This window comes from Pan troglodytes, chromosome 4 (assembly GCF_028858775.2).
Source record: "Pan troglodytes isolate AG18354 chromosome 4, NHGRI_mPanTro3-v2.0_pri, whole genome shotgun sequence".
NCBI classification, from domain to species: domain Eukaryota; kingdom Metazoa; phylum Chordata; class Mammalia; order Primates; family Hominidae; genus Pan; species Pan troglodytes.
In genome coordinates this window covers 94388381-94404207 of record NC_072402.2, presented here as the reverse complement: position 1 = coordinate 94404207, position 15827 = coordinate 94388381, and the positions used below count along the sequence as shown (strand labels likewise).

General features: G+C 39.1%; 1 protein-coding gene across 50 annotated transcripts in view; it reads right to left on the bottom strand.

The window, feature by feature from the left end:
• The window catches only part of CAST (calpastatin), a 112255-nt gene that overhangs the window by 43390 nt on the left and 53038 nt on the right, over positions 1-15827 (bottom strand). For 18 of the 50 annotated variants that reach the window (XM_054684449.2, XM_063811406.1, XM_024356668.3 and 15 more), the window contains 5 exons: positions 8542-8601; positions 3721-3762; positions 2039-2095; positions 1528-1641; positions 395-475 (listed from right to left, as the gene is read on the bottom strand). In XM_054684449.2, the coding sequence (XP_054540424.1) occupies positions 395-475; positions 1528-1641; positions 2039-2095; positions 3721-3762; positions 8542-8601 (354 nt within the window). Of the gene's footprint in view, positions 1-394; positions 476-1527; positions 1642-2038; positions 2096-3720; positions 3763-4392; positions 4459-8541; positions 8602-15827 lie in introns of all 50 variants that reach the window. The other 32 variants (XM_063811404.1, XM_054684445.2, XM_016953525.4 and 29 more) reach the window with 3 other exon arrangements.

Sequence of the window (15827 nt, the reverse complement as noted above, 5' to 3'; positions counted from 1 at the left end):
TGGTTGTGATACACTAGTATCAAGACAGCTGGCATCAGCATTGAAAGCTGAAAAAGCCGATTCAAATGCTCCTGGAAATTGTATTTGCTTTATTTCATATCTATACATTTGGAAGGGAGAGTCTGAGTCAACTCACATTTTAATGTCCTTGGTATTGATATCAGTACCTTATATATGGCATGTACTCAGTAAGCAGTTATTGAATATATAAATTTACAAATTATTTTTGGTATCTTGTTCACTCTCTATCCCTTAAATGCATGCTCTTCACAAAATTTTACATATAAGCAGTGTTCAGTTTTGCCAAATGATAGGTTATTTGAGCATACGTTTCTCATAAAAGAAACTTGAGAAGCACAGAGGCCCACGTTTCCGTCTGCTTGTGTGTGCTCACCTTGTCACCCGGCTTGCCAGATATTGCAGTGACACCAGCAACACTCTCTCCACCAGTAGAAATCGTGTCTTGTGGTTTAGTCTAAGACAGTGAGGATAAAAGGTTGACAGAGCTAAGTATCTCTGCATGGCTATTATCAAGATCATGAGTTTCAAATGTCACTAACATCTGCCAGTTCACCCTCACGGACACCATAAGGGAATGTCTGCTCACTTCTATTGTACATGGTGCAGTGCTAAGCACCACATAAAGCTGACTCAAGAGCCTAAAACGTTCATTCAGGTAACATGCGTAGGTCAATCAGGCTAGGTAAGGATTGTGGTAAACTGGCGCACACATACCAGGTGTAATGGCTCTAGTCAATTGTTGCCACGTGAGCTCACTCTTACTAGATAGTCTGATTTTTCAAGAGAAGTTACAATTTGGGATGTTATGTGAAATGCCCTGACTTTGATTGCTGGCAATTAATTAAAAATAATTTTTAACAACATTGTAAGCCAAACAAAATATACATGTGGCATTTAAGTGGTAGATCACAAATCTGTGATCTCTGATATAAAATATACTGTGAAGCAGGCCTCGTTATTATCTTCCAAGTGCTCTCAATGAAAAAGTATTTCTTGTAGATGTTAATTCTTCTAAAAGGTGGCTGCTATTAACTACAGAAGTATGGAAGCGATCTCTAATTTTTGGCTCTGTAAGTTCAGCTCTTCTACAACACGACCCTAAAAATGCTTTAGGATTTCCATTTAAAGAACCAGATAATTCAGGGCACATATGTTCCTCAGCCCAGGTGTAGGGGGTCCAGGAGGCAGCCTCAATCCAAAGCTGCCTGTCTGGGAGACAGCAGCGCCTGCTGCCCTGCAGTCACAGCTGGTTATTGCTGGGTAGTAGGAGAAGGACGGACAGCGCATCCCCTAGACCAATCTGATGCCCTTCTCAAGCCATCCACGCATCCAAGTTCCTACAAGTCTATTTGAAAAACCAACAAAATAATAATACCAAATCACTACAATACAAAATATATTCAGCACAGCCCCAAAGATTGAACTACACACCTCAGTGTGAACAGGGGAACCGTATCTTATTACCCAGTTGATGTTAAGGTTTTCCTATCAATCTGCTTCATTTACCTTTGGTTCTGTTGATTTCTCTGATGGCTGCTGTTCAGCTGATCTGGAAACTGCTTTTTTATTGTGAGCATCCTTACTTCCTGTATCTGATGCCTGCTTGGGTAGGCTTTTTGGCTGAAAGTACACACACAGGTGCCCACACACATATAAAGACATCGTTAACAAGATGGTAGTCTTAAACATAATACTGATACTTTATAGAATAAAAATTGTTCATAACAGTTGTGCTGTCTGTGGTTCTAAATTATGTCAATTTCAATTAGTGTGATGTACATGTAACAATTTCACTTTAGGTACAAAATTTGAAATAGTGCAAATCCTTCCCCCAAAATTCAGCAAGAATCACATAAATTGTAAACACTGCTATTGCCACAGGATGGCACCATTTTAGCTGAAAAAACTAATATCCAACTATCCATTGTAGGGATTAGTTTTGAACTGATGAAAGATTTTAATTATATCCCACCAAAAGAGGTTGCCTTATATTTAAGTCCTGATGATAATCATTTACCTCTGTGTGTTCTTTTGGCTTTCCTTCTTGGGATTTTTTCTCATGAACCACAGACAGCTGTCAATTTCAAAAGATTAAACTTGATTACACTGGAATCCAACTTGTAATACGTTCAAACAAAAACAAGAACAAAATTCCAACTAAAACATTCTGCCTTTTTCAGGAAAAGCCCGCTTAGGCCCACTCAGGCCCACTCTTTAGGATCACAGAAGTAGACATGTGGTATCAGGTCAATAGTAACCCTGTCAGCAGTCTCTGAGAATGGTGATTATCAGAATAATGAAAAATTCAGTATTTCATCTGAATAATATTTTCAAATACACGTATGTCTCTAAATTACTGGTTGTTTTTCACAAATGTACACAGATAACACACGAGCCATGTGACTACTGAATTTGTTGACAGCTAATCCCACTCTAGAAAATATATTTTAGGCCAGGCGCGGTGGCTCACGCCTGTAATCCCAGCACTTTGGGAGGCCGAGGCGGGCGTATCACAAGGTCAGGAGATCAAGACCATCCTGGCTAACACAGTGAAACCCCGTCTCTACTAAAAATACAAAAAAATGAGCCGGGCTTGGTGGCGGGTGCCTGTAGTCCCAGCTACTCGGGAGGCTGAGGAAGGAGAATGGCATGAACCCGGGAGGCGGAGCTTGCAGTGAGCCGAGATGGCGCCACTGCACTCCAGCCTGGGCGACAGAGCGAGACTCTGTCTCAAAAGAAAAAAAAAAAAAAAACAACTCCTTTCATAGGATTTACAGAGTTTTGTTTCTTTGTTAGTAGAGAAGATCTTACCACCAGAAACCCAATTTTCTTGAGATTCAGTAGATAAAAGTATTTAAAGTGGAATAGAAGACAACTTCCACTTAGCTGCTGAATTCTTCACTCGGAGTACCCTATGTTCTACCATCCCCAGGGGCCAGCAGGAGGCCTTCCACAAAATCAGACAAGCCTCACCTTTCACCCTCACCTGTGCCTGAAGTACCTGGGCTCAAATATCTGTGCTTTTCCACAGGAAACCTTGTGGTCTTGTCTTAGTACTTGCTTTAAGTGCTTGACAAAATAAAATGCAGCACCTTATTGAAGAGAAACATTTGTGCTGCCGTACACACCCTGGGGTTCACCTCCATGCAGAGGCAGAATGGCATTCATTCTGGACAGTCATGGGTCAGGAAAGTAACAGAAGCTAGCCTCCTGTGTAACTGTTAACTAGCTCCACCAACTGAGGTAAGACTGTCACGATAAACCCAGCCAGCCTCTTAGGAAAGATTCTCATCCCTAAGCCATCTAGGTGCTGAGTTCAGCAGACACCTTATTCTTGATGTCTCATTGGAATTGGAATTGGATATTCATTACTACTCTTTGGCTTTTTTCTTCTGTTCCTCTTGCTTTTTTCTTTTTTAAAGCAATCACTATACATATAACAAAAAACTAGATTTGAACAAAATGCTTCTGAAATAGTTTTCATTTATAAAATATTATATATTCTTTTTAACAATATACGGACTTAATGTTATATTTTATATATTCTACATGTACACAGCCATTCAAAAGGGTCTAAAAATTAATTAAATTAGCCAGCAACCCCCTTTACCATTCATAGCTGTGCCAAGGCAGGAAGTTGATTATTCATTATTATTAAAAAGAATCCAAATAACTAACTAACAGACTTAAACTATTTACCTTGGTTGACTGTGACTTCTTCTCAGGTTCTGTTTTTACAGCCTAAATTCAGAAAAAAAGAAAGAAAAAAAGGAAGGAAGAAAAGAAAGATAGACATAGTTTACAAAGACTATCATAGATTTTCTTCAACTGAGGAAACTCAAAAGAGATGATTTTTAATGTAATTATAAACATTATCAGTTAAGTTTGTTACACTTTGCTTGAAATTGCAACTCTTTAGATAAACAATTAGGTATACTAGTTAATATTCTGCTCTTACTATTCAGGGAGCAATTTATATCTCCTTGCTAAGTATATCAAAGATATGTAAAGATTTATTACTATTTACATGGTAACACATAAATGGGCAACAGAAAATAAAAACCTTCATCACAAAGCCAAGGGCACTGTGTTTCCATGCCACTAACAAGGTGTTTTTATCAGTGAAATATTCATCATGGGTTTTGGCTGACAGTGTAAAACAATGGGATGGTGACAGAATTGAGGGCACAGAAAGCAGTGAAAATTACTTTTAGTGCCAGAATGTGGCTGATGGGCAGCTAAGCCTACAGAAAGTCCATGATGGGATCTCAGTGTTAACAGAAGACTGTGAATTGCAGTTATTAGCACATGCTGAGCGGGTGATGTAACCGTTAGTAAACAGAGATGCCCTAGTACAATGAACAACATCACCTGTTTTTTGTGTTTTTTCTTGTTAGGAAGATGTGGTCCTTCCATCTGTTGGCTGACTGGAATGGCCTAATATAAGAGCACAGCCCCAGGTATAATTTTATTTTATCTGTCAGTCAAATAAGTAACATGTACAAAAAGGGTTAAAATGATTATATCAAGATTGATTCTATTCATCTATTGCATCTACTCGATGCATATGTGTATAACTCCAAGAAGTTGTAGGCACTTACATTCTAAGGTCCTAAGCAGATATTTCAGTTTGTGTTTACATTTTTTCAGTGAAGGTTTTTTTCAGCGAAGGTTTCCACTAATAAAATTAATTTCTCATTCCTTTCCTTTCCCTGTGTAAAGACTACATGAATATCATTTTTTCCTATGTATCCAATGTTTAGTTATGATCAAATAGTCACAGATGTAACGGAAAGTTTTATGAAATTCTGTCAACATAATCCCCCCAAAATTGTAAATATTTAGTGCATGGATTTTTACTGGGCACATCACAGTCCTGTATGCAGAGATCGAATTTAAAGTTCTAGAAATGCTTCTACAGAACTGGTTGTAACTTAGCATCTTTAGTATGATATTTTACAGTTTTATCCAACTAAACATTACTTGTGCAAAAACAAGTAAGTACATGCATGCATTCTCAATATAGGCAAGATATACAATCATGAATAAAACTTGATTAAACATTTCATGAACTTTTCAGTCAGAGATTACAAACTAGGGTCCGATGCTTCCTGCTGTTTCTTTCCTTTTTATCTGCTTGGTAGTATCAGCACAAACTAGTGGTTTTTATTTATTTATTTTTATTTGAAGAGGCTAAAGTCAATTATCCTCTTAATTTATCATGTCTTCTACTTCAGTAATGAAGACACATACTTTCTTCAAATAATGGCCCCTTGCTAGGCTAACACACTATTTTGGGAAGGAAACAAAGCTTATGATTGAAATATTTTTAAAGAAATTTTAAATTTTGGATCCTTTCACACTACATTCTCATTAATGAGTTTCTATTTATGGAACTATCCTTTCAGTTTATGCAAATATAATTTATTAAATGATTAACAAGGAAAATAAGCCAGCTGGTAGTATAGTGCTTTGAATCTATTAATAGCTTGCAATTTGGCAATCAAGAATTTTGCATGGGAGAACCTACACTACAATTAAGAATGCATGCTCACAGACACAAGCAGCTTATAATGCAATCTATATTTAAATCAGTAATTGAATTTATTTTTGTAGTGATTGTGCTGAATATAATAATGATGACCATAATAACTAATGTGTATTAATCACCTCTCATGTGTCAACCCACTTTATCTTCATAATAATCCTATGAGACAAGTATTATTATACCCATTTCACAGATGAGAAATTGAGTTTAGAGCAGTTAAATAACTCCCTAAAGACATCCATGGTGGACCTGAGGTTGTGTGTTCTAGTCATCGCACTGCACTCTCTCCCCAGTAGTGGCCAACAGACAATCCCATCTGGACACTTGCTTAGGACAGGAATTATCCAATATACATTATGTTTCCTTACACAGTCTTGTGAGGCAGGTACTATTATCACCTTCCTCCAAACTGTACAGATAAGGAAACCAAAGCAAAAAGAGATTGTCCAATATCACAGCTGATGTGGAACCAGGTTCCAGGGAAAGAGACTTGAGGCCAAAAGTGGTCCCTAGTCAGCCACTGGGGACACTTTATTACGTGCATCTTATTTTTGTCTCTCCCTCTCTTTTCTCTCCTACTTTCCTCCAGTTTCATAGGACTCCCGATAATTCTCATGATTAATGCTTAGAGAAGGGTGAAGAGTTTGCTGACATTTGTTCTAGGTAACAGGCCACGCCTGAAATAAACATTGGTCCTTGAGCTGAGGCACAGGGGATTAGAATCAGGCAACAGGATGAAAAAGAACCAAAAGAATAAAAAGGAAATCCTATATTTCTGGCTCTCCTTCCTATCTCTTTTCTTTGGTTTTCATGATCTCTAAATTCAATGAGATTATTTATTTATTTATTTATTTATTTATTTTTGAGACAGGGTCTTGCTCTGTCACCTGGGCTGGAGTGCAGTGGTGCAATCACAGCTTGCTGCAGCCTTGATCTCCTGGGCTCAAGCCATCCTCCTGCCTCAGCCTCCCGAGTAGCTGAGACTACAGGAGTAAACCACCACACCTGGCTAATTTTTTGTAGACACGGGATCTCGCTATGTTGCCCAGGCTGGTCCCAAACTCCTGGGCTCAAGCGATCCTCCCAACTTGACCTCTCAAAATGCTGGGATTATAGGTGTGAGCCACTGTGCCTGGTCTTAATGAGAACTTTTATTTTGTAGATGCTTCTGGAATATTTTTTAAAATTAGGATTTTTAATTTTAGGCTGGACACAGTGGCTCATGCCTGTAATCCCAGCACTTTGGGAGGCTGAGATGGGAGGACTGCTTGAGCCCAGGAGTTTGAGACCAGCCTGAGTAACATAGCAAGACCCCTGTCTCTACAGAAAAACAAAAATATTAGCCAGGCATGGTGGTGTGCCCCTAGAGTTCCAGCTACTCAGGAGACTGAGGTGGGAGGATCACTTGCATCCAGGAGGTCAAGGTGGCAGCAAGCTGTGATCATGCCACTACATCCAGCCTGGAAGACAGAGCGAGACCCTGCCTCAAGGAAAAAGAAAGATTTTTAATTTTTTAAGATTAAGCTTAACATAATTAAATAGAGACAGCTAACATTAATTATAGATTATATAATGTATATTTTGAAAGCAATTTAGAAATCAATGTAAATTTAAATACTAAATTTAAAAACTGATAATTTTAGATTAAAATTTTAAATGAATGCTAAATGACATAAGAGCTTAGATGTGGATAGTGTATTTCTAGATATTTGTAATGTTCTTTGAAGATGATTCAAGATGAGGCCATATAATCCTTTGATAGTACTAAGTTATAGTGCCACATCACCTGGGATAGGAAACTACAGGGATAGCATAGTAATATGAAAGACAGAAAACAAAAGTAGGTTGGTAATTTTAAACAAGGGCAATTTAATAATAATGGAGTTGGGGTAGCTCTTAAAGGTATTAAAGAATATTGGCACACAAACATTAGTTGAGAGAATTTTGAAAATGCTCCCTCTTTAATTCCCTCCCCTGAAATATTCCCAAGAGACAGAGCTTAAGCTAGAGTAACTTAGGGAGAGGGTTTAAAAGGCAGCTACAGCCAGCTCTTCAGAACAAAGTGGACAATACCACTAGAGGAAATTCTTTTATTTTTAATTCTGAAATTCAAAAAAATAATTTTAAGAATAAATCCCAAATAGAGCTCAAGAAAGGTTTGTCAATAAAATGGTACCCCACAAGACTCAAATTTCAGAAAAAACAACTTGGGAAAGCATCCGAAATAACCAGTATATTTTTATGTTCATTTAGTATAATCTTTCATTTTTATATTTATTTTTAAATGCTCAGAATAGTAAGACCATTTTAGCAAGAATAATTTATATTCTCATTTCAATGTAGAGAAATGTACTTAGAGGAATATCTTCAATTAAAAAACTCAATCAAATCTAGGATCAAAAACAAAAACAAAACTGGCCACGGGCACGGTGGCTCATTCCTGTAATCCCAGCACTTTGGGAGGCCCAGGTGGAAGGATTGCTTCAGCCCAGGAATTTGAGACCAGCTTGGGCAACACAGTGAGACCCTGTCTCTACAAAAACAAACAAACAAACAAACAAACAAAAAAACAATTAGCTGGGCATGGTGGTGTGCCTCTGTAGCCCCAGCTACTCAAGAGGCTGAGGGTCGCTTGAGTCCAGGAGGTTGGGGCTGCAGTGAGTGTAATCACACCACTATACTCCAGCCTAGGTGACAGAGCAAGACCCTGTCTCAAAACAAAACAAAACAAAACAACTCTAGGTGACTCTACTTTTCTAGATAACCTAAAACCATGTAGATGATGTGTAAGGTAAATACTGGAAGGAAAGCTAAGTTTTCAAAGACCCCCATAAATTAGGAAGAAAATGTTTACTTCCATAATTAAAACTTCCTAGCATATATAACTCATCATCAACAATTAGTCTACATTTGTTTTGCTTTGCAGCACAATCAACTTAAATTAGCACTCACTCAATTAGTATTCCTCATACCTTGGTTTCTGTGGGATTCATACTGGAAGACTTGCTGGTTGCACCAGAGGAAGCTGACACCTAGAAAGGAAAGAAAGAAATAGAAAGTTCGATTCTATTTAACCTACAATCTACATGGTCCTTCAGCTCCTCTTAACCATACTGCCTTTGGCCCTTTACCTTGGTTTTACCCAGTTTAGAGCACAAAAATCTAGTAGGAGGTGGTGTTCAGTAGTGAAAGCCTTTGTAACCAGATCAAATAGGTTCAAAATTTGGGTCTGCTATTTACTAAACAATCTCGGGTAAGATACTTAAATTTTAAAATCTCCAATTTCCCAACCTCAATTTTTCTTTAGTAGTTAACAACTACCTTGTAAGTTTATTATTAGAATTACTCCCTGGCACATAACGAATGCTCAGTAAATATTATTGTAATTACTGTTTATGTTATTTTTAGAAAAAACATGGATTTTGCAACTCAACAAAATTTTGTTCAAGCCCCAGCTCTGTCAGTTACAAGCTCTGTGACTTTGAGCTTTGTTTTCCAGGTCCATTTACATATAAAGTACAGTAACATCTATTTGCAGGGTTGTATTTGAGATAGTGTGGCAAAATGTCTGGCAAATTGCAGATGCTCATTAAATTGCCAGTGTGTTATTCCTAATACATAAGATAGAAGGACAAAACTCCCGGAAATAGACTTGGGTGGATGCGAACCGTCCGTTCAGTGTCATGTAAGAAAGAGAAGGTGGAGACAAGGTTACAGAGGGAATTCTGCTGCGTTATCTGTCTCATCTAGGCTCTTCCTTAGAAGGCAAGAGGTGATAAATAGTAACTATTCAAGAAACACCCTTCCTTGAGATGCTTGCAGTGGTGCAATCAGCCCCTGTGATCCAGTCATCTAAGTACTGGGATGTGCGTGTGGATACTTGTATGGTTTGGAGTACTATTCTAGTACTTAACTTGTATTACACTGGTTAATATTAAACAGATAATGATCATCTTTGCAAACTCCTACCCAGACTCATTTAAACCTCTTTAACATTTAAGTCCGTTAGGTTTTAGAATCCAGGGGTTCCATCTGGCATGAGCTGCCTTCTTAAGTAACTGACTGTCAGTAAACAGCTGCTACCCTGCCAACAACACCCAGGGAAGGAAGCCTAAAAGATGGACCTCACTCTGTCTCTAATGCCTGGTCCAAAGCCACTTCAGAGGCTGAGTCACAGGGCAGCATGAGCCCATTCCTGCTTCTCCCTTACCTTCCCCCACCCCCAGTACACTACCACTCAAGGTGATTGTATGAAACCCACTATAGTCTATGGCCCATGAACAAAATCACCTTCCCCACAAACCTCAGTTAATGCAGAACACATTGATGCTTGTAGTTAAACTATCATAATTTACAGACAGAAATCCAAAGCTTTAGTATGCTTATTTTTCAAAAATAATCATATAAACATAACTATTCCTGAGAACCCTTAGGCACCAACTGGACACTCCCTTCCACCAAAATACACACACACGCACACATGCAAGAAGCCCCAGTCACTGTAGCAGGGCATGGAAGGGCCTCTCTCATATTCTTTTTGGTACTGAAAACTGTAAGATGTACCAAGACAGATTTTCCCTCTATCAAATTAATGGATAAATATATGAATATCCATATTTTTCCTTGAAAATATTTTTAAAACGTTATGGTGCTTAATGTCCCTGTATTTATGTAATTCTATCCTTCCATAATTGGAATTGATTATACAGATTTCCATTCAAACTCAAGAAATTCCACTTAGCTGCATTCCATTCCTTTAATGATTCCCCTCAACCATGCAACACCAACACAGAAACCAAACACTCTACGTGAAAGTGCTTCTGAAGCTGAAAATCTTTAGGTAGACATATTTTCCACACATCCAAATGTATTAAATCATCCATAAAATCACATTGCCTTGAATTGTCCAGCCTGCCTTGCTACTTTATTAAACAATACCTTGAAGTGATCCTCAAATTCCAGAAAGGAGAAAACTTTCAGAGGGCCCCCATGAACAGTAAAATCTCTATACAAAACAGCTGAAAATCAGCAATGGCGCAGGGTGTAGTGGGAATTTAGCTGAGGGCCTTGGCCCCTGTTGGCAGCACAGATTACTGCATGAAAGTTTTCTTCCCTCACTAAGGCACTAACCATTTTAAAACTGAAATATGAAAGCTGCTTCACGGGAGCTGGAAGTAGGGAATATGCCCACCCCATTATTAATCCATTCGATTCTGGCTACAGCTTGTTCAATTTTTATTCTCTCTGTAAAGACAAGCAACTTTCAATATTTGTAATCTCTGGTGAATGACTGAATACACTTTCATTATATATACTCTTTTGCATTGTTTGAATTTCCTATCATTGATGTGGATAACATTTATAATAAAAAATTGTGAAGGGTTAATCCATAGATCTTCAAAGAGAAAGCACCTTAGTGATAAAGTTTAATACAAGCTTTAATATACAGGCTTTAAACAGGTGAGAAAAATGGAATCTCATGTCCAAGATTTTACCAGAGTTCATTGGCTCCCCCAAGTGTTTATCCAGAATATGCTCTGTGCCAGGTACTGTGTCAGGTGCTGGGGACACAGAGGTAAAACCAGTAGGCATGTCCCTGCCCTTATGAAAGCTATAGCCTAGTCAAAGATGGCATTAGTAGAAATAATCACTCCCAACAATTATTTGCTACAAAGGAAACTCACAGGGTTCCATGAGAATGTAGATGAGGGAACCATAGCAGTTCAGGGGATAGTTGAGACAGGCAGTTCTGATAATGTGACCTGTCATGCGGTGATTGGAGGATAAGGAGGGATCGCTCAGGCTGGAAAGGAGGACTCTCTGCACGAGGACCCTCCAAGCTGTGTACACCAGGCCTGGGAGCTTGGCCATCTGACTTCTAACCCAGGTCCCTCTACTGCAGTACCTGCCACTTGGCTGGTCCTGCTAACATCAACGGGCTGCCAATTTTAAAGCACAACCATCAGTGCTCATATACACCAAAATACCTCTAAAGAATTAATACTGTAAATCAGAGTATAAAGTGCTGCTATCAAAATACTACCCCTCCCAAATGACCCATTTACCTATCTTAATATCCCGAATATTAGTAATCATTTATAAACTTGAATTAAGGCACAAGTCAGAGTAACAAGAAGCAGAGAAAAGTTCCTTAATAGAAATTACTCTCCACTCACCCACCTATTCAACAATTATTATTTAAAAAGCGATGTACAGATGGGTGCAATGGCTCACACCTGTAATCCCAGCACCTTGGGAGGCCGAGATGGGAGGACTACTTGAGTCCAGAAGTTGGAGACCAGCCTGGGCAATGTAGTGAGACCTTGTCTCTACAAAAAAATTTAAAAATTAGCTGAGTGTGGTGGCACGCGCCTGTAGTCCCAGCTACTTGGAAGGCTGAGGTGGGAGGCTCACTTAACTGTCTTGTGAGACTGGATGGGAGTAGGGAGGGTTCTGAGCTCCCCAGCAGGTCCTGGCAAGTGAGCCAGGATGGGGAGGTAAGGGCTTCTATAGAAGCAGGGGCAGAGGAAGGGGGCTCCTAGAATGCGGGCTCATCCATTGCGCCACTACATGTAGCTGATGGAACAATCATTCCCTCAGCTCCTTACTTCTTTGTCTACCACACATTAGAGTCGCTTCACGTCCTCCTGGCCTCTTGCCAGGCACCTCCCACTGGATTACAGGAATCCTCTCTGCCTCCCCTCCAGCCATTCAGCCTCCCTGTGATCTCTCCCCTTGACCGCAGCTGGCTTGGCTCAGAACTTGGCACAGAGTGGGGCATCGGATGCTTCAGAATTCTTTCTCCTCATGACAGACCTTCCTTCCCTTCTCCACCCCATCACTGGCAGCATTCCCATATCCTCCCACCTGCAACACTACTTGCCCTTCACACACCTGAATCTGTCTTTGTTTGTTAAGGGTTACTAAGAACATTGGGCTGCGTGCATGTTCCCTCCTTCTCCACTTGACAATCCATTGGCAGTTTCACTTTGAGTCATTCACTGACTGTTCTCTCCTTGTTGGCTGCTGTGGCTTTAGGAGCCCTAGGTTCCCTCCCTATACCTCTAACTTGTTTTCTTCCGGAAGCCTCTTCCACTTGCTCCATTCTTCTCTGTATTCTTTTTTTTTTTTTTTAACTTTTAGGTTCAGGGGCACATGTGTAAGTTTGTTAAACAGGTAAACTGCATGTCATGGGGGTTTGGTGGACAGATTATTTCATCGCCCAGGTGATAAGCACAGTACCTGATAGGTAGTTTTTCAATCCTTACCCTCCTCCCTCCCTCCAGTGTTCTTTAATATTCAGTCTCTGCCTTTTCTCTGATATTATTGCTCCCTCTGAATGTTGATTTCTCCCCATGACTTTAAGCATCTCTTATTTGGGGAGCAATTCTTCAAACCTTATCAGCAACTCTACTATATGACCAGACTGCATTATTTTACCTTAAAGAGAGGAAGCCAAGAAAGATAGATATAGGCTGAAATCCCTGCTCCAATGCTTATTAGCCCAAATTAACCTCTTGGAGCCTCCGTATTTCCTCATCTGTAAAATGGGGGTAATACCATGAAGCAGCTCTCAGGAAATCACCTGGCCTTGACTCACCTGTTGATTCAGTGCCAGTTCCAGTCCTTATCACCATTACATCCTTCTCATTTCTACTGCTACCCTACTCCAGGTCTAATCACCTATCACCCATACCTGGATAGAAACCCCCTTTTAATAGTTTCCATCTAATAGTTGCCATCCTTACCCTTATTTGTCTTTCAATCCTTTCTGTCTATGGCTGACCAATCTTTCTAAAATAAATGTCTACCATGTTTCCACACTGATGAAATATCAATAAGTCCTAGACAAAGTTTAATGCCTTCTGCCTGATTTTTAGATTCTCCATTATTTGACCTCTCTCATCATGACCCCATATTGAGTCTCCCCTCTAACCATGAAGGTGTCCTTACCATCTCACGAGCACCACATCAGGCAGCATAACACACAGGTTAAAAGGGTTAGAGTGGATTCTGGTCTCAAGACCATGGTGGAATCCAGCTGCCATTTAATGCACATGCAACCTTGAGCAAGTTGCTTAACCTCTCTGCCTCAGTTTCCTCATATGTAAAATTGAAATAGTAACAATTCTTCTCTGGTTGAATTGTTTTGATAGCCGTTTTAAGGATAAGTTAATGCATGTGAACCAATAACTGCTTGGCAAGTGATAAGCGCTGGGCAAATGGCAGTTATTGTTATCACTATCACCATCACACTCCCTTCCACTTCTGAGCCTTGCAACTTGCCATTCCCCCTGCCTAGAAGCCTCTTCCCTGCCCAAGTCCCATCTTCCCTGCCCTTGAAGATTTAGCTCAAGATACACTATTTGCATCTGCTTTAGCTCTTATTATCTTCTCAACTCTTGTGTTGATATTTCTCACTTTAACACTGAACCATGCATTCTGTGTTGGAGGGTTACTGAGTTCCTTTCTAAGTGTACATTATGTCTTATTGATGAAGCTATAAATTTATCAAGAGGCAGAGGTCATTTCTACTCCCCACAGTGCCTATACAGTAGCAGAGAGGGGCTCAAAAATCACAGTTGATTCACATTTTTGTTTCCATTTTCTAGCTGTCAGTTAAAGTCTCATTTAAACACAGAATAAGATACAGTTTTAATACTTTAAGTTTTTTTTAAGCTGGAATCAAGAACACACTTAATAAATCAGAAGACTTAAGTTTCCATTTGGATGGCTGCTAAGTGGCCGGGACTCCACGGGAGGTCAATTAAGCCTGCTGAGCATCTAGTTTCTTATCATGGGAATACCGTGCACCCTACAGGGTTACTGTGAGAGTCAAATTAGATACCAAATGTTAGAGCAATTTAGGCAAACCACAAAACAAATACAAAACATTTTCTAAATTAAAAAATCTGACAAATCAATAACTAATTTTTAACTTTTACAAACAGCTCTGCTAGATGTACAAGAGAAAAACAAATAATTTGTCCTGAGCCATGATCAGATTCTTATTTAATAACACATCTCAAATATTGAAATAAAGGCAATCATGGGTGAAAAAAAATCCTTTCCTCACAACATTTATAAAACAGCCAAATGTGAACTCCATGAAGGCAGGGGCCAGGCCTGTTTGAGTTGCCACCCATCCCCATCCCCATCGCCGGAGCCTTAACATAGTAGTTGCTTAACAAGTATCTGAGATAAATGCATGAATTTGTACATGAATAAACACAAGAGTATTATTTTATGGCACAAAACCAACATTGTCTGAGTTTTATCACTTGATCATCAGAAATTCTGTTGACAGCAGAGGTCAGAAAACTGATTAGAATAACGCAATTTAAACTTTAGGTCATTTACGTTATGATTGTCATCAACCAGGAGTTGTACAACTTAAAAATAAAACACATATACGCAAAACCCTGAGCTGCTTCCTGTAAGACACCTGCAACAAAACAAGGCTGCGCACGAGGGGCTTTTCTAAGAAAGACATGGACAGTCTTTAAACACCTTTTATAGGTTTATTGAATACAGGCTTCCATTTTTCTTTCTGTAATGATGGATTATTCACCTCAGGAAATGAATATTCAGATGTCTGTTGTTTGCCAAGCTGTCACACCATGACATACATTCTTACAATCCCTTTAATTATTAAGTATAATAATGGTGCTTTTAAAGAGACCTGCAATAGAGTCATCTAACAAGGTATAGTGTTTATGATAACCGAAAGTGTGATTCTGATGAAAGATAAACAATGGATCATCTATGAATGAAGTTCAGCCATCTCTTTTGGGCAGAATATGGTGTTGTGCTAGCAGATTTAGTTACAGTGCCAACTTGTATCTCAGAACATAGTATTTGACAAGTTTGATTGTGATAAGATCTTAGGTACAATACAATGCTACAGGCGGTCAGAAGAGGGAGACTATTTCTGAGGTGCTGGTTTGGAAGATGGTTAGGAAAGCCTTCATAGACAAGGCAGGGACTATTTATTGGATGCTTATTGTAGTGTCATCTACAGGGAGGTGGGGACTTATAGAATCTTCCAAATACCAGGAGCTGTGACAGGTGCTCTATGTATCTGATTTCAATATATCTTCATAAATCTTGATAGGTAAACATTATCTGCATTTTATCAATGAGAAAACTGATGCTTAGAGAAGTTAAATAACTTATCTAAGATTACACAGTTAAAAAGGGGCAGAGCCTGAATTTAAACACAGATATGACAATAATGTCCATGAACTTTTTGCTATAA